At 34.5% G+C, this 22,095-nt stretch overlaps 1 protein-coding gene across 5 annotated transcripts in view; it reads right to left on the bottom strand.

The window, feature by feature from the left end:
- The window catches only part of FSTL5 (follistatin like 5), an 811,548-nt gene that overhangs the window by 747,650 nt on the left and 41,803 nt on the right, over positions 1-22,095 (bottom strand). For all 5 annotated transcript variants that reach the window (XM_050791292.1, XM_050791294.1, XM_050791296.1 and 2 more), the window contains exon 2: positions 11,573-11,714. In XM_050791292.1, coding sequence (XP_050647249.1) covers positions 11,573-11,698 — 126 coding nt within the window. In that variant the 5' untranslated portion in view covers positions 11,699-11,714. The remainder of the gene's footprint in view (positions 1-11,572; positions 11,715-22,095) is intronic.

Here is a 22,095-nt window from a genome sequence, read left to right as displayed (position 1 = left end):
AAAATCACATAAATATAACCAACTGATCTTGGAAAAAATTGCAAAAGCAATACAATCGAGCAAAGATAGTATTTTCAACAAATGTTTCTGGAACAACTGCACATCTACATGCAAAAACAGCAACAAAAAGAATCCACACACAGACTTTAAATACTTCACAAAAATTAATTCAAAAAGGGTCATAGAACTAAAAGCAAAAAACAAAACTATAAAACTTAAAGATGATAAAATAGAAGATCTTTTGCTTCTTTTTCTCTTTATTAGGACATGATTATACAATTTTTTAGGTACATATTATAGTTTGATACATGCATACAACACTTAATCAAATCAGGATAACTGGGATAGTTATCATCTCGAACATGTATCATTTCTTTGTAGTAGTAGCATTCTAAATATTTTCTTTCAGCTATTTTGAAACATACAATAAGTTATTGTTAACTATAGCACACTAAGCGTCTACATAAATCCAAAGGATTTAAGAAAAGGAAAATAATTGAATTGAAGAAATATTAAAGTGTATAAAATGTCCAATTGTATAAAACTACTGTTTCAGGCAGAATCAAATTTGAAGTTCTCAGCATTAATTTAAATGAATTATTCATAGTTTGTATTGTTAAAATAGAATACAAACACTTTTCAATAAAAATGTTATGCCTGCCCTGGCAAGAATGTATTCACAACAAATTTATGATCCACAAAAAATAAGATAACGTAGGAGCAAATCTACATAACCATTGGTATGGTAACAACCTTTTAAATATAACACTAAAGGCACAGTCCATGAAAGAAATAATTGATAAGCTAGACTTCATTAAAATTAAAAATTTCTTCTATAGAAATAAACACTGACAAAAGAATGAGAAGACAAACTACGGTCTGAGAAAAAATATTTGCAAAAGATATATCTGATAAAGGGCTGTTACCCAAAATATACAATGAACTTGATAAACACAACAAAAAGAAAACTGACAACCCAATTATAAAATGGGCAAAAGAGCTGAACAGACACTATCATTAAAGATACACAATTGACAAAATACATTTTCTGTTTTCATAGATATTAAACATCCTATGTCACTAGGGAATAGAAAATTAAAACTATAGCATCCACTATTTGGATAGCCAAAACGCAAAATACTGACAACATCAAATGTTGGTGAGGATAGTGGAGCAATAAGAACTCTCATTCATTGCTAGTAGGAATGAAAAATTGTACAGCCACTGTAGAATACAGTTTGGCAGTTTCTTAGAAAACTAAACGTATGTTGACCATATGATCCAGCGATCATGTTCCTTGGTATTTACACAAAAGAGTTAAAAACGTATGTCCACAGAAAAATCTGCATGGGAATGTTTATAGCAGCTTTACTTATAATTGGCAAAACTTGGAAGTAAACAAGATGTCCTTCAGTAGTGAATGTAAAAACAAACTGCGGTACATTCAGAAAATAGAGTATTATTCAGCACTAAAAATAAATGAGCTATTGCACTATGAAAATACATAGAGAAAACTTCAATGCATATTACTAAATGAAAGAAGACAGTCTCAGAAGGTATATACTGTATGATTCCAACTATATGATGTTTGGTGAAAACGAAAGATGAAGAGGCAAAGCACAGATATTTAGGGCAATGAAACTATTTTGTATGATACTATAGTGGTGGATACATGTCATTATACATTTGTCAAAATCCTTAGAATATAAAACACAAAGAGTGACCCTATTACAAGCTATGGACTTTGGGTGATGATAATGTGTATTCAATGTAGATTCATTGACTGTAAATGTGCCACTCTGATACAGGATGTTAATAATGAGAGGGCTGTGTACGTGTGGGGGAGTGGGTATAGAGTGACTCTTTGTACTCTGCTCAATTTAGCTGTGAACCTAAAATTCTCTAAAAACAATGTTTGTTTTAGAAAAAACAGTGAGAAAGAGCAAAGAGGCCCTTAACTCAAGAGAAAACAAGCCAAACTGCTGGCATTTCCGATAACAGATGAGAGCATGATTTTGACAGCCTGTTGGAAATAGATATTTATTGTCGGGTGTTTCTACTTACTGACTGTATTATGAGTAACAGACTCACCTTTGAAAGGGGCCATGGTTTTAACCCACACAGCTGATAAACACACAATCGCCTTCAGACAGCCAGGTGGCTAGTTCAACGTCTTAAGACTAAGCATGCTTTTCTTGTACCAGTCTGGCAAACATACTTAATCACTGGCATTTATTTTCTTGTAGACTACCTCGTATAAAGCAAACTTTGCATTGGCTCCCCCTGAAGAACTATCCCTCTGTTGCACATCTAAATAAGGTTTTGAAGTATGCTTTCAGTCAATTCATTGGAGATGTTTGTTTCAACAGCAATCAGTGCAAGTCAAGCTGTGTATTTAAGAACTGGATTTGAACTGTTTTATTCAGTACTTCATGAGTAGTAGGTACTTAATAAATATTTGCTGAAATAATGAGTGAATGCGCATTTTTCATTGTTAAAAGCTGAACTTAAAGAAAAGCGTTAATTTGGGGAGAGAGCTTTAAAGGAAAACAACGGTTCTGGGAGACAGAAAATCTGGGGTTCTATTCTCAGCTGAAAAGTATCTGGCTGTGTCATCATCAACTTAAAAATCTCTGTCTCTCAGGCTCTTGGTTTTCCCATCTGTATTACATTTTTTTTTAAAGGAATATTTCTACTATTTTATAAAACTCAGTTCATATGCAAAGGAACTAAGGTAAGAAATAATGGAATAAGTCATATTAGTTACAAATAAAACCCTTTCAGTTTGGCTTGTGTACTATAATCTCTTAAACATGCTGAATGTCAAGCTCATAAACCAGAATATTTCTTTTCATTTGTAACACAGAGCTTTGCTAATTGAAGTCACAATGGAATTTTTAATAATAAAACATGCAGAAAATAACTTATCAATTCACACATTGAAGGAGTGACAGCGAATGCCAACTTGCCAATGGATCAATATCAATGATTAGAAAACGTATCTTTATTCATTCACCTATTTTTAACTCATAACCCTTTTTCCTACATATACATGTTTGGAGTATCCACATAGAGGCCTCTTGAAAACAATCACACCTATATTTTATTTTTTGAATAAGTGGAAGCACTTTGCAAAGTGCTTAATTAATGCAGATTTGGGTGTGTTGATTGTTTTTCTTTAGCTAATCATTATGATCTAGCACTACTGTTTCCACAGAAATTGTGAGAAAAGACAAAGAGATCTAATGGTAAAAAGACTTTGGAAGTCCAACAGAAAAAAAATAATTAAACAGTAACCTACTTAACTCACCTACGTCCTAATATTCTGATGCTTCTTTATATGTAAAAGGATCAGTGACTCTTCCTGGAAACAAGGGTAAATCCACATAGTTTTTCAACTATTGAAACAATTATGTATGTTTTGTTTATATATATATATATATATATATAAAATATAGAAAGAGGGAGTGGGGTAAGAGAAAGTGTTGTGTTTCAGGTCACTTGAAAATTTGTATTTGGGTGGTAGAAAACATGGTATGTGCCAAAGGCTGGCACATAATTAGAGTGTTCTGGACTCCTGAGAAGCTTGGCTTCAATATACTATACACATTTGACTTTATTTGCCTACTTTGACTTATTTGTGTTGAATAGATGTAAATAGAATGATAATGCAACACTTTTTTAGCATTTCAAAACTTCAAACTTGCAAAAGAAAGCAGCTCTATTTGTCAAGTTATGGTTACTTTTAAAGCTTTAAGCAAAATATTTAACGTAGGGTTATAAAGGTGTAAAAGAGCAACTGTTTTTGCATACCACCTACAGAACTATAATAATAATATTGTTTTGGGAACGCATTGTCAAAGATCAAAAGACCATTTTCTGTAGTAGGTCTTTATCTTGAGAATTTTAGAAGTCAGATATATCCCTTTATTTACTTGCTTTAGTTAAGCAAAGCAGTTCAGTCCACTGAATGCCAGTTTTCTCTAGAATAGCAAATAAAGTTGTCCTGAAGGAATAAACATGCAAACAACACATTCAAAGGTCAACAAAACTTAGCATTTTCTTAAAACTCTTAAAAGGACAAAACTAGGTAAAAAGTAGAATGAAGCTGTAAACAAATACCTGGTTTTCAGATTAACTCTGTGCACACAGCGTTTAGCTTTGGCCTTAAGCAAATGTATTTCGTGGCAATTGTGACCTCCAGTATGTAATAGGTGGTGCTCTCAATGTGTATTGGTAGCCACTTCTCTATGGGTCTCTAATGTTTCTGCACATCTTGTGAGCAGAGACAGTAACCTCCATTTGTTCTGGACCATCTCTCTGTTCCAGGATGCTTATATAGCAAAGTCTTAGAACATACAGAAAATGTCTCTCTCTTAAGCAAAAGGCTACTGTATTCACAGCCTTGTAAGATGGAAATTGTATCTCCACTTGGAACAAAGGAAATGACCACTTACTGTCCCCTATAATAAAGAGAATGTTTTTCTCTAGAGCAAAGAACAAACAGGCTGATACAACAAACCTGGTGTTCTTCAACTCACAGATCTTCTCGTATAACATACTCTATGGTGTGCACTAGTGTAACCTGCATTGCCCTGTGGAAACTGGGCTTACAAAACTAGCCCAAATGATGACACTGGCTACCGCTACTACTGTGAAGAATGAACTGCCCTTTGTCTTTGACCCAGGAGTCTTTTGTTTTCTATCACTACTGATGAAACTATGTGTGACAGGCTCTTTTAAGAGCTTGCAAAGAGGATTAAAATCTCAGACCTTTCACAATTCTTGATATTATTCAGTCACTCACTGAAGTAAAGCTTGCTTAAGTGTTTCCCTTCCTGACTAGAGCTTGAAAGGTGAAAAGAGGACAGAGGAGCTCAGTTAAAAAACAATACTACCCCTTGTCAACGGAATCATCATTATAATACAGAGTTCCTTTCAGGCAATTAGCATGATAATTTTAACAGTAAAAAAGCATCTAGCCTATGGATAATCCAGGTAGAGAGCATTTCTAATAAAACGAGTTGCTTTTAATATTTTCTCCCCTCCCCAGATTTATTTAAGTAAAACTGACAGAAAATTGTATATATTTATTTATTTTTATTTTTATTTTTATTTTTTTTTGAGACGGAGTCTCGCTCTGCCGCCCAGGCTGGAGTGCAGTGGCCGGATCTCAGCTCACTGCAAGCTCCGCCTCCCGGGTTCACGCCATTCTCCTGCCTCAGCCTCCCGAGTAGCTGGGATTACAGGCGCCCGCCACCTCGCCCGGCTAGTTTTTTGTATTTTTTAGTAGAGACGGGGTTTCACCGTGTCAGCCAGGATGGTCTCGATCTCCTGATCTCGTGATCCGCCCGTCTCGGCCTCCCAAAGTGCTGGGATTACAGGCTTGAGCCACCGCGCCCGGCCTAGAAAATTGTATATATTTAAAATGTACAACTTGATGTTTCGTATGGATTCTGAAATGATCATCACCATCAATTAACATATCCATTACCTCACGTATTTACCATTTATTTTCTTTCTGTATGCTTGTGTGGTGAGAACACTTAAGATCTACCCTATTAAGAAATTTCAAGTATACAGTAGTGTTGATAGCCTCCATACTGTATATTAGATATCCAGAACTTATTCATCTTGCATAACTGAAACTTTTTCAAACATCCTCATGATTAGATTTTTGCCTAGGCCTCTTAAATGACCGTGAAAGCATTCTTGCTGAAACTCAAATATTTCTTAGATTCATTTTTCCCATCTATAAAAAATATGGGACTATTATGTGCACTTTGATCTTGTTAACCTAGGACTCTGATTTTTTCATTATTCTTCAATAGTTCTTGCACAATCACAAAAATAGGGATAGGATGGTGTCATTTAATAATGAGATATAATTTGTCAGAAAAAAATAAATTTTTCAAACATAATTTATTTTATCAGAAAAAATTATGAGATTCATCAATAATATTCAGCCTTTTTGGTATATACAGAATAAACATATCAATGTATTAATTGGTATAATCCTTACTATTTAGTTAATTAATTCTTTAACTAATATTCTTTTAACTCCTCTCACCATGGACATATTTGCTCTCAGATGGTGGTCCACATTGCTTCCCGACCTCTGCAAAATACATTAACATTTTAAAGACCTTTCTTGAATATGCTGCCAGCAATCACATATTTCAGAAGGGATAGCAAATTTTTTTTCTGTCAGGAATTAATGCTCCTGAATCGGCTTGAAGGTTCACAGCCTCTAAGCAGTCCAAGTTTTGATGTTTTCTTTAATGTTTGTCTCTTTCCCTAGAGTTCTCTAGTGCCAGTTTTCAACAATCCACATCTATCACTCTTTTAATACCAAAAGTTAAAAAAGTCACATCCCACAAAGGAATTCTTTGAATTATACTATACTATCATAAATAGCAACCCTCTTAGGAATTACTAAACCATGTACACTCTTTGCCCCTTTTACTCAGTAGCTACCCTCACAGATAAACATTTTGATTTAGTAAGTCAGGGAACCATAAGTCAATTTAGATTTGCAGGGGTAGCTCTGCACTACAAAGTTGGACATAGTAGTGTCTGGTTAAATAGAGATAAAAACATTTTAAGGACTTTAACTGGTGCCACTAGGTATACTCAAAGAACACTCTTGTCTGTCCTCATAAGATCTTCCCTCAAGCCTGACTTTGATTATAATCATCAGCAAACAATGCAGCAGTATGATCAGCACTGTAGGTAAGAGAAAAGGTTGTAAGCTATGTTACTGACCCCAGAAGGATTTACCAGCAACCAATTAGATACATGTTAATACACTGAACTATTAATACATACATATTACATCATTATAAATATAGCCAGAGATTAAACTGGGATGGAAAATTACAACCAATCAAGTAGTGAGAAGAAAGGGATAATGGAGAAATGAGAAGAAGAAAAGGCCAAGAGTAGAAATGAAACAGGGACCCCAAATGGTAAAGAAAAAAGGAACACAGGGTTTGTAATAAGGTGATGTGAGTTTAAGTTCTAGTTCTGTCTTGATTGCAGACAAAGCTAAGGTTTTAAAGAAATAACCAACAACTCCCAAATCTCAATGATGTACAAAGTGAAGTGATTTAAAACCCTTCACTTCTTATTCCACGACAATCTCCAATTGTCAGGATATTTTACTCATAATAGTTATTTAGGCAGTTTGGAATAATTAAGTAGCCCCCACCTTGACCAGATGCTGTTTGCAATGCTTCAGAAAAAAAGAGAGTTCTAGAAGATTTTACAATTGTGATCCAATGTGAATTATGATATAATTCAGCCCAGAAGCACTTCATGGCACTTCTGTTTCCAACTCATTGGCCAGAACTAGACACATGGTCCTATCCAAGCACAAAAGTGCCAAGACATGGAAGCCTATGTTACTATCACATGAATGTGGGGAGAACAGGAAATACATTGCGTACAGGCCATATTACTACAAACATACTCATTCTGTAACCTCGATTAAGTTATTGAGACTGTGTATTTCCAGATACTGCTGTCTGGCTTTCCAGCTGTGACATTAAGTAATTAGTAAATATCTGTGAACTCCAGTTTCCCCATTTACAAAAATAGCCATGAAATCACTTATGCCATGAGAATATTCACATAATTAAGTAACCTAATATATGGAATATAGCTAACAGAGTACCTGCTCTACAGTCAGTGCCTGGCACCATGTTAAGTCAAGTTCATCATGGCTGCTCTGAGTACACTCATTCTAAAGACGGCTCAAAATTTGTGGGTGTCCAAGGAACTTTCTCACAAATGCACAAGACTGTCAATAGTTACTATACTGTGCTCACACACAGAGTTTGGGTCACAGACTTGCAATGAGGATAGTTAAGTATTGCTTCCCAGTGAGTCTTCATTGGGAGGTTGGCCTAAATGAGGACTGCACAACCATCAGGAGAAGACATTCATTTCAGAAATGGACATGGGGATTCTATGGTTGTGCTTATGGAGGAACAAGAGAAACAAACTGAAAGAACATAAGATATTTCTCCTGAGGTCAATGTCATTTTGCTTTACTATCATCATTATCTTTATTTCTTTTCTGGCCTTTTCTTCCCTATGTCTGTCCTACCTTTGCTTTTACCTGCCTTTAATGATCTCATTAGTTCTGTCGTTTTCTCTTGTCCTTGGGAAAGTTACTTTACCTCTCTGGGTTTTAATAATGTCATGTGAATAAACAGGAATAATATTCCCTACATCCCAGGATTATTACATAAATTATAACAATTAATGTATATAAAACCACCTAGCATGATATGAGTATGCAATGTTTAAGTTAAAGTGGTAAATAAAATCCTCTTTTGGAATTTGGATTTGGTAATTGCATTTTACAAATCTAGAGAGTGAATGAATTCCAACATACGACATTCCATACATGCTTGTTGAGTAAACACATGGGATAAAACATATGATCGGCTTCCTCTCTTATCTGTGGATTATAAGTAAGACTTCTATAATTAGCATGATACATTGTTGTGTCATTCATTTTTATTTCAAGATACAAATTTTCAATTACATTTATGTTTATAGTTGTAAATGATATGCCTGCATATGTTTATGTTTGTATCTACAATATTTCAATGTAATCTGACAAACAGGTCTCATATTTTCCTTTTCGATTCCAAAATTGGATTCATTATATGGCTGCCACACAAGTATTTGGTAAAAATGAGCTCTCTTTCTATTCGTTTAGATTCAAAGTACTTACATTCTTCTAGGAAAAATGTAAAACATGATTTATCAGACCTGGAGATCTATTTTGTGTATTATTTATTTCATACTTTTCTAGTCTATAAGTAATATTTAACATTAGCAAAATCTAATCCAAATGGATTTTGTATTATTTGTCTTAAAAATATAAATATGTACATTTTTGCAATTTAAATAAATCATACAGGTTAAAAATAATGAATAGGAGAAAATTAATTTATATGATGCTATTAAAATAATTTATTTTAAAAATTTGAAGTATTCTGTTGACTTTATTCTGATAAATAAGAAATTTTACTTATTTTAATTAATAACTATATAAATAAAAAATATATATGTATATATGATACACATGTTATCTTGTTTGCAGTCTTATTATAGCCATCTGATAAAGTCATTCATTCGCCATATATTTATTGAACCTATACCATGTGCCCAATACTATCCTTGTTCTGGAGCAAGATGAAAAGTAGTTCACATCCTAATGAAAGAAAACATCCAACAAACTAAAAAATAAGTAAAATATATGTCTTGACAAATGGCGTTGAGTTTTGTGGACGAAAACAAATCAAAGAAATTGATAGGGAATGTTTTTGGCTTTCCATTTTCAATCAGAGTTTGGTAAGGTCTCACCAATAAGGTGATGTATGAACCCAGTGGGTTCATAATGGGAATCAGTGGGAAAAGGAAGGCCAGAAATTTCTGGGATCCTAGTCTTGACTGACACAAACAAAAATAAAAGCTCTAATAGAATCCTCAAGGTGTCAGGGAAAAGAAGGTAATTCCTGAGGGTTGAATATGAGGGTTGACAATGAGTACAAAGTATAAGATGGGGTTTTTACAGGGACTTCTACAACCCAGGATTCCTAGTCATTCCTGTGAAACATCCACTTTCTCACACAAACAGACACACACACATTCACCAAATCTCATCTCTGTTCAAAGTTGTTTGAAAGTTAGGTATGACCAGGCATACTCTGTCTCTGCTTTTAAAGCCAACAGTCATATATTATTTCTAACGATTTAGTGGTAAAGACATGCAGATATACAAAGGAGTAGAAGGTGACTTACATGATTTTTGGTAGGTATTACCACTTCTCAAACAAGTTTAACTCAGTGTGTTATTTCTTTAAAGCTTTACTAAATCTCAACACTTAAGTTTTTCTTTAGCATCCAAACTCAATAGAAAATAGTTTGTTTATAAATGTATATACTAACACATTAAAACCAGTGGTATGATATTTAGCAAGAGAATAATCAGAAAAGCATCATCATGCATTCTACCTGTCATTTTTCCGCCATTGATTTAATTAAACAGTGTCTTTTATGTTCATGGCACCAGAAATAAAAGGATGTGAAAGTAAAGCATAATTCCTCATTTCAAGACATATAACTTAGGGCAGACAAACAGCACAGAATAAACATTTATGGGTACATAAAAATATGTACCAAATTGCTGTATTGATAATGTGTTCTGAGAACATTAAGTTATTTATTTCTAAACTTCGGCTGGGGATAAAACTGATTATTAGTCCATGAGGTAGGAGAAAGCAATGATAATTGAAAAGTGGTAGGTCAAGGGCAATTCTCCAATTGCATATGTCAAGACTAGAAACTTTAAAAACTTATTTATTTTCACATGTAACTGAATTTTTACAAGGATTTTGACATTAAAGTATATTTTTACATTATACTTCCTTTTTTGTTGGCTATCGAATCTATCCTTCATTTTGTACCAATTAATATACTTAATAAATGTGTGCATTTAGAAAATTCCTTCACCCTTCTATGACTTAATTTATTGCCTATAAAATGAAAATAGTTACTTCTTCATAAGATTGTTTTGAAGATTAAATCAGATAATACATTGAAGAGCTTAGCTTAATGTCTGGTACACAAAAGTCCCAGTAAAGATTGGCTATTTTATCAAAATATTTGATACTTACAAAATAATTTCAGCAAAAATATATGCAGCGTAAATGCATATATTAATTCCAAAGGAAAAAAAAAATCTATTTGTTTATTTCAAAAGTCTTTCTTATAGACAAGTTGAATAAGAAATGTTACTGATATATAAAGTTTTCTCCCATAATTAGTATGTTATTTTTGATTTTTTTTCCTACTTTCTTAAAACTCAAAAATGTATTATAAAATGTTACGTGATTTAATAAAAAGTTTAGAATATTATTTTCAGTATCATGGACTGCTATTAAAATAAAACACTAGCTTAATTTATCATAAGTATTTAATGTTTATAATTTATTATATGCCTAAATATCAGTTTATTTTATACTTCAAAACATTTAACATAAAAAGTGGAGTATTTGTCCAACATTAGAAAACCCCATATTATGAAATTTTCTAATAATTTCTATGGAAACAAATCCTTTGCCAACCTATATATCTTCAGACAGTGTAGATAACTTTGTGTTTATCTTATAACAAAGCGAAACATAGGACATAACATTTATTTAGTTTAAAATCTTCTAAAATCACAATTAATATGGGAGTAATATAAATTATCTGGTAGATTGGGTTTTATATTTACTTCTTTATAAATTTATTAGTATTATTCTATGTAAATTCTAATAATTATGTTTTTAATGGTCCATCTCTATTATTTGTTAAGAAGTAGATCTCGAAATTGTAAATTTCCAAATTTACTGCTATTTCATGTATTAAAATGTGCATTTTAAAAATCATATGGAAACTACTGAAAGTATATTCTCAAATAAGTGCACCTAAGTGAATAATAAACCAGAAAACGAATAGCTTAGTTTATAATTGGCAGGCACTATGAGCAGATGCAGAATATTGACTGTACCTTATGTCGCAATCTCATTAGAGGCTGATAGGATTTAAGGCCATATCCTCCTTCTTTTGTTGGCCTTCCTTCCGATTCCAGAAAAATGAATCCAAGAACCAAGACAACTGAGCAGCACTTAAACATCCTTACTGCTTTTCACCTGTCAAAATTAAAATTGCAAGGAATCAGAGAAAATGAATTATATATTGAAAAACATGTATCATGAAATATTTAATATCACATATAAATCTCCATTAACCTACTGAAAACTTGCTGGTAGTTGCCAAGGGAAATGAGAAGTAAGTATCTCCAAATACAGATTATTCCTTTGATCATAACAAATACTTTTTTTATTCAGACAAAATATGAAATAAGAAGAAATATAGGGACTGATAAAAATGTGGTAAGAAAAGAGTTAATTAAAAAGGTTGAAAGAAAAGGGGAAATAGAGAAAATATTGTATTATACTTAATTTTCTAATTATCTGTACAGAATACAATTATTAATATATAAATATTGAACTTTTATTTGAGTATGTTTGATGAACAAATATTAATAGACATAGTTATTATAATTCACCGGTAAATATTGATGAGAAGTTAATAAGATAGTCTATGATAGGCAGTACTTAATAAATTAACTGAGTACAATAGAAGCTATGCAGGTGGATTATATTTAGTTACTAATGTACTTTTTCAGTATTTAAAAAGGCATTTCTTAGAAAATTGCTTTACAAGCACTTTAAACTAAAAGCGTTATGTCTACTTCAGCCTTTCTATATTTTTGTATATAAATAAGTTGTAAAATGGCATGAACTTATTATTGTATAAATACTAAGTCCTTTCCAAACATACAAATCTAAACTTTGAGTTCAAGTATTTCCTGCTTTATCACTTTCGCCAGCACACCTCCTTCCCTACTGTGACAGAGGAGTTTTTCTTCTGTCAAAGTCAATCTGTTATGTCTGACTCCTTGAGAAACGTAATCAATTGATTAACATTGCTCTATGCTGTATTTCGGGTTTGTTTTAGAGACAGGGTCTTACTTTCTTCAAAGGCTTGAGTGCAATGGCACCATAAATGACCCTCCTATCTCAGCCTCCCCAGTAGGTAGAATGGCAAGTGTGTACCATCAGACCCAGTTAATGTTTTATTTTTACTTTTCAGAGACAGGGTCTCACTATCTTGTCCAGGCTAGTCTTGAACTCCTGGTGTGTCAAGTGCTTCTCCTGCCGTGGCCTCCCAAAGCACTGAGGTGACAGGCATGAGCCACTGAGTCTGGTTCTTGACTGAATTTTCAACTCCCTTTCTCAATTATTTTCTTCCATCTTTAGACAAATGTAAATGGCCTATGTTTTAAGGTAATTTCTCTCCTCTACTTTTTGAATTTCTGGAATAGTTATATACATCCTTCCATCCATTTTTTTACCCTAGTCCACTCAGTTATGCTTCTGACCTCATCAGGCCGTTAAACTGACTTTTAGCTTTCTCAAAGCTAACCAGCACAATCACACACACACACACACATACACACACACACACATACACCCACCAGTGGGCATTCCTAATGCACTCTTACAAGACATATGCTGGCCATTCCTTTTTTTTTTTTTTTTTTTTTTTTGGAAGAAATTGTCACTTTCTTTGGTATTTATAACATTTCTCTCTTCTATTTCTGTAGATTTTGTGAAAATTCCTCAGTCCTTTAGTAGGTTCAGCCTACTGCTTTATTTTGCCATTAAATATTGTGGCTTATCAAATCTCATTGCTAGCCACCTATATTCCTGTTTCATTCATTCAGCCCAGGTTATCTTAACATCATCTCTGGTCTTAATTATATTTATATTGCTTCACATTCAACCTCTAGAATGGTATAGCTTGCTTACTCAACAGTTCCACCTTCATGTTTCAAAAACAGCCCTTCATAGTACGCACACCCTCCCGTAACACCACACTTTCCCAAATTTTCATTCATCTGTGTACTTAAATCAGAAACCAAGGAAACCTCTTTGATAACTCTTGTTTACCCTCTAAACTCGTCACTAAATTCTTTTATATCTACCTTCTAAATATATTCCTAAACTTTGCTTCCTCTCCATATTGACTGTCCTCACTCTATTGCAAGCTGTCAAGACACTTCTCACCTAAACTGCCCTAACCACATCCTTGTTAGTCTTCCAAATTTCTATATATGCATCTTAAGTCCACTTTCCACACGAGAGCCTGAGTGATCATGTTAATTGTACTCAATAATAACTTTAGCATATTTTCATGTACTTTTAAGATAAAAACCAAAATCCCTGACCTAGCTGACAAGTTCCCAGTGTCGGGGCTCTATGTTTTTCTCTCTCCCTCTAGATATCCCCTCCTGCGACACTAAACTTCATTCAGTTTTTTTAACTTATTTTGCCTGTCTCTGTTATAAGGCTTTGGTAAGGTATTTTCTCCACTGGAAATAATGCCCTTTCCCCCTGCCCCATTTATCACCAAAAAACTTTCACACATCAGACATCTCTCTCAAGAATCTCTTCCCTGAGTGACTTGTTCTAGTTACTTATTCCCATAGATCAATCTTCCTTCATTTCAGGGATGTAATTATAAATCATAACCATGATTATTTGAAAAATGTTGGTCTTCTCCATTAGATTATATATCTTTTTTTTTCTCCAAACTTTGTTAATGCAGGAAATCGTTTGCTTTTATTTTTGTTTTCTTCAGCATTATATCTCCTGGGCCTAGCAAACAGCCTGGCACCTACTGAACAATAAACGAATGCATAAATGTTCTGCACTCAAGGATAAAATAAAGATCACGTTTCCTTACATTCTGATAATGTTTAATGCAATTCCTATTTCCAGTGATGCCACAAAGCTTCTGAAAACTAACCTGAGCAAACTAAATATTTTCATTTGCAACCTGTCCTCCCCCCGCTTTTTTTTGTCATTTTGATGTATAGCCTAATCCTTTTCTCAGAGGTGAATATTTGTTTATAAGACATCTGGATGGAAGATATTAAATCCAAGATAGAGCCAAGAATAAAGGAAAAAGGACCAGCTCAAGTTAGGAGATATTTTCCACAAGGTTCTGAATACATCTGCTGCTTCTGTTGTCCACCAGGAGAGTCAAGAAAGAGGCATGAAAACAACTTCCTTCCATGCGGACTCTGCGTACAAGTGAGGTCAGAAATCTCTTTAAAGTGCTCACTTAAGATTTCTTTTTCTCTGCCCTCCCTCTCATTTTCTCTTTCTCTTCTTCCCTCTCCTCTTTCTCTTTGTGTGTGGACACAGACACACACACACAGACGCGCACACACACACATATTCTATATGACTACAAATATTTCACGCATTATAAAATATAGAGCAAATTAACAATGAATTTTAATAGGTTACTAAAAATCTTATAAAGCTTCTGTTAGATCCAATGCATTCAGACTTAGATCAACATTATCCTGAAATATTTTATCTGCCCAAAGGCAATCAGCTAGAAATATCTGCCTTACATTTCACTAAAAGTCAATAAAAATAAGTCAGTATGTGAATCTTCAAGGCCGTATATGCAACCTATTTGTGCTATTTTCATCTACATTTCTTATATGATTAACCATAATTAATTGTTTTCATTGATAATCCTGATTTCCAAGTCCCAAATCTCTCAGTAATACAAAGTTACACAAAAATAAATATACATATATGCTTTGCCTCAGCAAAATTTATCACACCGCTGGATTGATTTACTGATATCACAAATAAAACTAAACAGAACTAATACTAAAAGTCAAACTAAACAGAACTAATACTAAAAGTCAGATAGTCAGAAGTCAGTTTTCCTTAGGAAAACTCTGATTTCTATTACACATAGGCATTTGAGCTCAGTAGTATAGAGGTAACAGCCAAAAAAGACCAGAGAAAGAACAAAACCTAGTTTCTGTGCTCATCTTTTATAAACAACGACCTTGTAATTTTTTTCTTCTTTGAAATATCACTAAGAAAACCAATTGAATCCAATTATATAGTTATCAAACAGTAACCAAAATAAAAAGAATGGCTCTTCTCGATGTATGCTCAGAGAATCATGATCATCTTTTTATTTCTCTTTAGAAACAGAATCCAAAGATATCATTATTATATCTTTAAAAGTTCACTCATCCACAGAAAGTATTCTGGAAATTGTTTGTAAATCAGCAGTAATCAATCCCATGATAAACAGTGTCGTAATCTCACTTTTTCAGTATAGTAACCTCTGACAACCTGTTAGGTTTTCAGAATTAATTGGCAGTTTGTTGACAGCTCACTGAGAACACTGAAAAGCACGTGACTAAAACAAACCAGCTGGAACAGATGGTGCAATAATGATCCTGTGACTTTTCCTTGTAACCCCCATGTTCACAGGAAAGCATCAGAAAACAACCTCATTATTAACTTGAAGAAAACAAAATGCATGCGTATCTAAAAAATATCTGCCTAACTTCAGATCTAACAAAGTGAGACTTTAAAATAGTGAGGGGGTGGGCAGAAATCTCTCGTCTTCAAAATATAATATGTTTCTTTGAATCAAGCCATTTGTATTTTCTCCGCCTGGCAAATCATGCCATGCTGCTTGCAGGGGGTAGGATTTAGAGTAATTACGTTATTTAGTAGATTCAAATTTGAGGGATTTTGATTTGTTTACCTATTCTCCAGAATGTCACTTCTAATCACTTGGAAAACTAAGACCATCGAAGCTTTGCCTTAAGAATAAAATGCAGCATTTGAGATGGAGATTTGAGATGGAAAACCGTCGTAGCATGCCTTTGAATGAAAAGAGTGTCAAGATGAAGCAAAATCTCCAACATCATCAATCGTTGCAGAGAGGTTAAGTATCCTCACCTGCCTCTCACTCTGTTGCGAGTGGGCCATCTCGGGTTCTTGACTTCATGGCACAAAAGACTTTGAGAGCAAGTTCAAAGTAAGAGTATGCAAAGAAGTTTATTGCAAAGCAGCAGTGCACTGTGAGATGCAGAGCAGGCTGCTCGAAGCGTGAGGCTGCATCTAGTGCCTTAGAAGGAATTTCTTGTATGGGGGCTGTACGTGAATATTCATAAAATACTGGTGAGGCAACGTGTGCAAAGGCTGACCTCTAATTGGCTCCTGCGCTCAGTATCTACATGCTCTAACACAGTTCGCATGTACCATTAGCATATAAAATCTCCACGTAGGTGTGGGCTTTTTACTACTAAAATGAGGAAAGGGTTACTATAAGTTAAATCTTGAGCTTAGCTGTGCATGCAAGACCTCAGAGAAGTCCCTGCCCCCTGCCACCCAACTCCCACCCCCAGGCAGGAATTTGTGACTAATAGCTTCTTGGGCTTTTGGTGCTAATTGGCTGGAGATTGGGGGTGGAGGTGGGGGGGGGGGTGCTACGTCAGAAATAAGGGACTTTTGTTCTCTTTTCCAGGTAGTACTAGATATCAGGAACTTGTAGCCATCTGGTGGTCTGCTGCTATCCTGTAGGACCACTTGCTTGTAAGAGGGGCTGATGCAGGAACCTGCAAGGGAAGAGGGCCCGCAGGGCTTCACACAAGGGAGACATCAGTATGCCAGGCCTCGCAGCCTTACTTACCCTGCCCCAACTCCGTAATGGAAAACTCCTCACCCCGTCCTAGAAAACTCCTGTGGGTCTTTCCAGAGGTAACTCCAACCCAATTCTTTGTGAGACCTTCCTTGACATTACCCAGGCTTTCTGTTCTCTGCTACAATTCTTCTGCATCTCCCTTATGACTGCACCTTGCACCGTGGCTATTGTTTTTAGGAAGGCTATCATTCTTACAAAGATGTAGAAGAAAGTAGTTTAGATGTACTAAACTAGTACCCACAGTCTAGCAAGTTTCTTACATTCCACAGACTTCTAGCTCTATTATGTAGCAGAAAAGAGCTATAAATGCTCACTAGTGCCTTTTTTCTTTTCTGGTATCCTAGAATTCTATGAGACAGGAAAACTGACTTCTAACTTGCCTTGGGTCTTACTGTGCAACCTAAGTAAAACCGATTAGCCTGGGTGGGTCCCATCTGTAAGAGGGAATTTACAAGCCAATATAGTGTAGCACCTGTACTGGATTATTCCATCTGATTAGGTTTATCAAGCTGGAGAAGAGAAAGGAGGAAGAACAGGTTTGAGAGAGCAAATGGCATTTTCCTTTTGGAGGTGCCTTTTGATAGACCAAATGGAGATATTAACTAAGCATTGGGATATAGGAACCTGCAATTTAGCAAAGAGATATGGGCTAGAGATACCTGTTTGGGGTTCTTAGCATTTATAAATCACCCAATCTAGGTGTGAGATAGGAGGAGGATGTGATTAGAGAGGAGAAGAGGTTCAAAGACTATGCCGTCAGGCAAGTTTAGTTAAAACACGGTATGTATTTCTATAAAATAAAAATAGTGAAATGGTAAATTTGGAAAAATAATAGATGAAAAATTTTATTCAAATGGAATGACTGGAAGCCATAGCTCTCCTCATCATCTGAATTGCTACATGGCTTTTGGCTTACTTGTTTATTCTCTGTATCCAACCACAAAATTAACTCAGTGAAGACAGAACTATGTTAATCATTTCTGTAAATTAAAGTGGTACTTGGCCCACAGTATAATCTCAATAAATATTTTTGGGTAAATAAAATGATGAATAAATTAATGATAAAAATTAATTTGAAATAGTAGGTATACATTAAGTGATTTTTATTATTCTTTATGTAATTGAAAATGTTTGAATTGACTGTGAAGTGAGTCGAAAAATTAAGTTGCAATTATCACAGAAAGCTTTTTCTTTTACACTTCGATCAAAACTAGTCTTTAAATGGGAAGTTCTTTTGGAAAACCTCCCTTGTCAGGACAGAAAAACTTTTTATTCCTTATCTTAACCGGAATTGGAAGGACCAGAGTGGCTTCTCTAACATCTATCAGGCAAGTCTGTTTGTTGTAGCAGTTATTTTCATCTATTGAGACACTTTAATTTCACACCTACTACTGTGAACTCTGTGGTTGAATTCTAATTTAATATTTTTCTTAGGAAAAAGCATTCTCCAAAGAGTCTAGTTTTTTTTTTTTTTTTTTTTTTTTTTTTGAGACGGAGTCTCACTCTGTTGCCCAGGCTGGAGTGCAGTGGTGCAATCTCCACTCACTACAAGCTCAGCCTGCCGTGTTCACGTCATTCTCCTGCCTCAGCCTCCAGAGTAGCTGGGACTACAGGCGCCCGCCATCATACCTGGCTAATTTTTTGTATTTTTAGTAGAGACGGGGTTGGCCAGAATGGTCTTTATCTCCTGACCTCGTGATCTGCCTGCCTCGGCCTCCCAAAGTGCATGAGAAGAGTCCAGTTTTATAAGAGTAATGGATTCCCTCTTTCAGAGAAGTGGATTTTCTCCATTCAGCAGCACATTCTCCTCATCAGAGCAATGGATGTGCCACGTCATTGTACCAGGTGCAAATACTTTTTTCTAACCAGCATGATTTACAACAAAAACAAGGAATTACTCCCTTTCATGTTGTATATCCATAAGGAAGAGCAAGAAAGGAAAAACAGATCCTATATATCCTATTAGATATAGTAGGATGGTACCAGATGGTATTTAATTCTCCAAAAATATTTTCAATAAGTATTATTGCCTATATATGACTACCATAAAGAAAAATAAAAGCTTATAGAGATATGAAATGTCCAATTTTTAAAAGTTAATAGCAAGGCTGACTATAATAAAATCTGATTCATTCTGGTTATTTAATACTACTTTTAAGTCACACATACAAGGTGAGAGAAACTCCTGAGGCCAGAAGTTCAAGTTAAAGACCAGCCTGGACAATATAGCAAGACCCCCTCTCTAAAAAATACATTAAAATTAGCCAGACATGTAGGTGTGCACCTATAGTCCTAGCTACTCTACTTGGGAGACTTAGGTGGGTAGATTGCTTGAGCCCAGAAGTTTGAGGCTGCAGTGAGCCATGATCATACCATTGCACTCCAGCCTGGGCAACAGAGTGAGATCCTCTCTCTCTTAAAAAAAAAAAAGGAAAAAAAGGTGCACACAATGATGCAGTTAAAAAGATACTTCCTGTACAAGAACTATCTACACAGGAAAAAACAACTAATTATTCATACCAAATACTTCTGGAAGAGGGAACATTTCACTTACATTTGCTTTAGATCAAGGTAAGTGAAGACACAAGATAAACAAATGCTGTGATGATGAATGCAAATAGCTATGTGACTGCTATGTCCAGATTGTATGTGAAAGGCCTTCCAAATCTATATGAAAACACAGGCAAACATGGTAATTTTTTCAGTTCTTTTTTACAGAGGACTTTTTGCTTTAAATTAGGACAATAATTGTACCCATTTATTGGGTACATTTTTAATGTATAGGCATAATATTAATATCAATGTAGAATGATTAGATCAGGGTGAGTTGCATATCCATCACCTTAAACATTCATTTCCTTGTGTTGAGAACATTCAATAACTTCCTTGTAGCTGTTTGAAACTATGTAATATATTACTGTTAACTGTAATCATCTTACAGTGCTATAGTACACTAGAACTTATGCCTCCCACCTGGCTCTAATTTTATGTCCTTTACCAAATCTCTTCCTGTCCCAGCTTACCCCTACCTTTCCCAGGCTCTAGTATCCTCTGTCTTTAGTTTTAAATTATTTGTCTTCTTGGTCCATACTGTGAAAATATCCAACATTTTTCAATGCAGTGCTCTATGTTGAAAGATTACAACATACTCAGTATACTTTTTTTCTTAGTATGTGGGATAAGAATAGAATTTTAAATGATAAATAAAAAGAATTATGACTGTTAATTTTACCCTTTCAAAAAAGGAGAAACTTTTTTTCAGTTGCATCTCAGTCATTAATTTGGAGGAAAAAACTTTCCAAATTGTAATCAATTATACCTTTCAATCACCAGCTTAATTTGAGGCTAAATGTAGATAAAATAATTACATTGCTATTTTAGAAATACTGAGATGTAAAATGTATAGGAATTTGAGCTTGCATTAGGAGACAGTATCACTGTTAGTTTCATTATTTTTGTTTAGAAAAGAAATTTTGTTTGTTTGTTTGTTTTGTTTTGTTTGAGATGGAGTCTCTGTCACCCAGGCTGGAGTGCCCTGGTGTGATCTTGGCTCACTGCATGCTCCGCCTCTTGGGTTCACGCCATTCTCCTGCCTCAGCCTCCTGCTTCGGCGCCTGCGACTACAGGCGCCCACCACTACGCCTGGCTAATTTTTTTTTGTATTTTTAGTAGAGACAGGATCTCACTGCATTAGCCAGGATGGTCTCAAACTCCTGGCCTCGTGATCTGCCCGCCTCAGCCTCCCAAAGTGCTGGGATTACAGGCGTGAGCCACCATGCCCGGCCAAAAGGAAATGTTTATACTCTGCTTTAAACAAATGGTACTTACGGAAGCCCCACATTATTAGAAGCATGTTACGTGGTAAATATTTGTTGTCCAAAACCATACACGCCTTGAAAAACTATTTTGTAGTTATATTAACTCCTCTGGTACACAAAAACACATTTTAAAGCAAAATGTTTAAGAACAACATAATACAACATAGAACACAAGAGAACAGAACTGAAAACCATACTAGAGACCTAGTCCAACCCCTTCTTTTAATATTTGAAGTAAATGAGAACCAGTGAAATTAATTTGAAATAATAGGTATACATTAAGTGATTTTTGTTATTCTTTATATAATAGAAAATATTTGAATTGACTGTGAAGTGAGTCGAAAAATTAAGTTGTAGTTATCACAAAACGTGAGGTTAACAGTATGCTCATGATCAAATGTGGGTCTAGAATACAGCTGTCTCTTATTCCTAGCGTAGTATTTTTAAAAATACTACAGCATATCTAATTGTAACCTCTTCACTATGGAAAGAAAGAACACACACGTACAAGTGCTTAGTGTCTAAGAAATTTTTTAACAGCTATGTCTCTGTGAAGCATAGTAAAATTCTTTTTACTATTCACTGGAATTTCTATAGTCAACTGAAAGGACATCATAGTAACCATCTTTATAGAATCATTTATTTGAGTACCAGTTTTGGAGTTTTTGGTTCATACATTTGATTTCTCACAATGATGTTCACTGAGAGTATGGTTATATATAGTTATGGTTCTAATTATATATAGAGATGGTTACAGTTACAGTTATATATGAATATATAAATTTGAATTTGTATATAAATATACATTTAGTTATTGATATATAGTTATATAAACATATAGATGTTTTTAATTATAGCTATACAGAGATGGTTATATATAGTATAGCATATATATTTTAAAGCATTTTTGACAACTTTGAAACAGAATAAAACTTTAATAAAACTTAGCCAAATATACTAATGTCTCAAATTTAGGTCCAAAAAAGCAATACAACATATAGTGACTCATTTTTTACCTCTCAAAACAGGTCCCTGGACTTCATTGTAATATATTCATGATTCAATAGTGAAAAGGTACATTATATATTGCCTCAATTGAAATTAATTGTAC

This window comes from Macaca thibetana, chromosome 5, assembly GCF_024542745.1.
Source record: "Macaca thibetana thibetana isolate TM-01 chromosome 5, ASM2454274v1, whole genome shotgun sequence".
In the NCBI taxonomy this organism is placed as follows: domain Eukaryota; kingdom Metazoa; phylum Chordata; class Mammalia; order Primates; family Cercopithecidae; genus Macaca; species Macaca thibetana.
The sequence above is the reverse complement of the archived record's forward strand: the minus strand, read 5'-3'. Positions and strand labels throughout refer to the sequence as shown.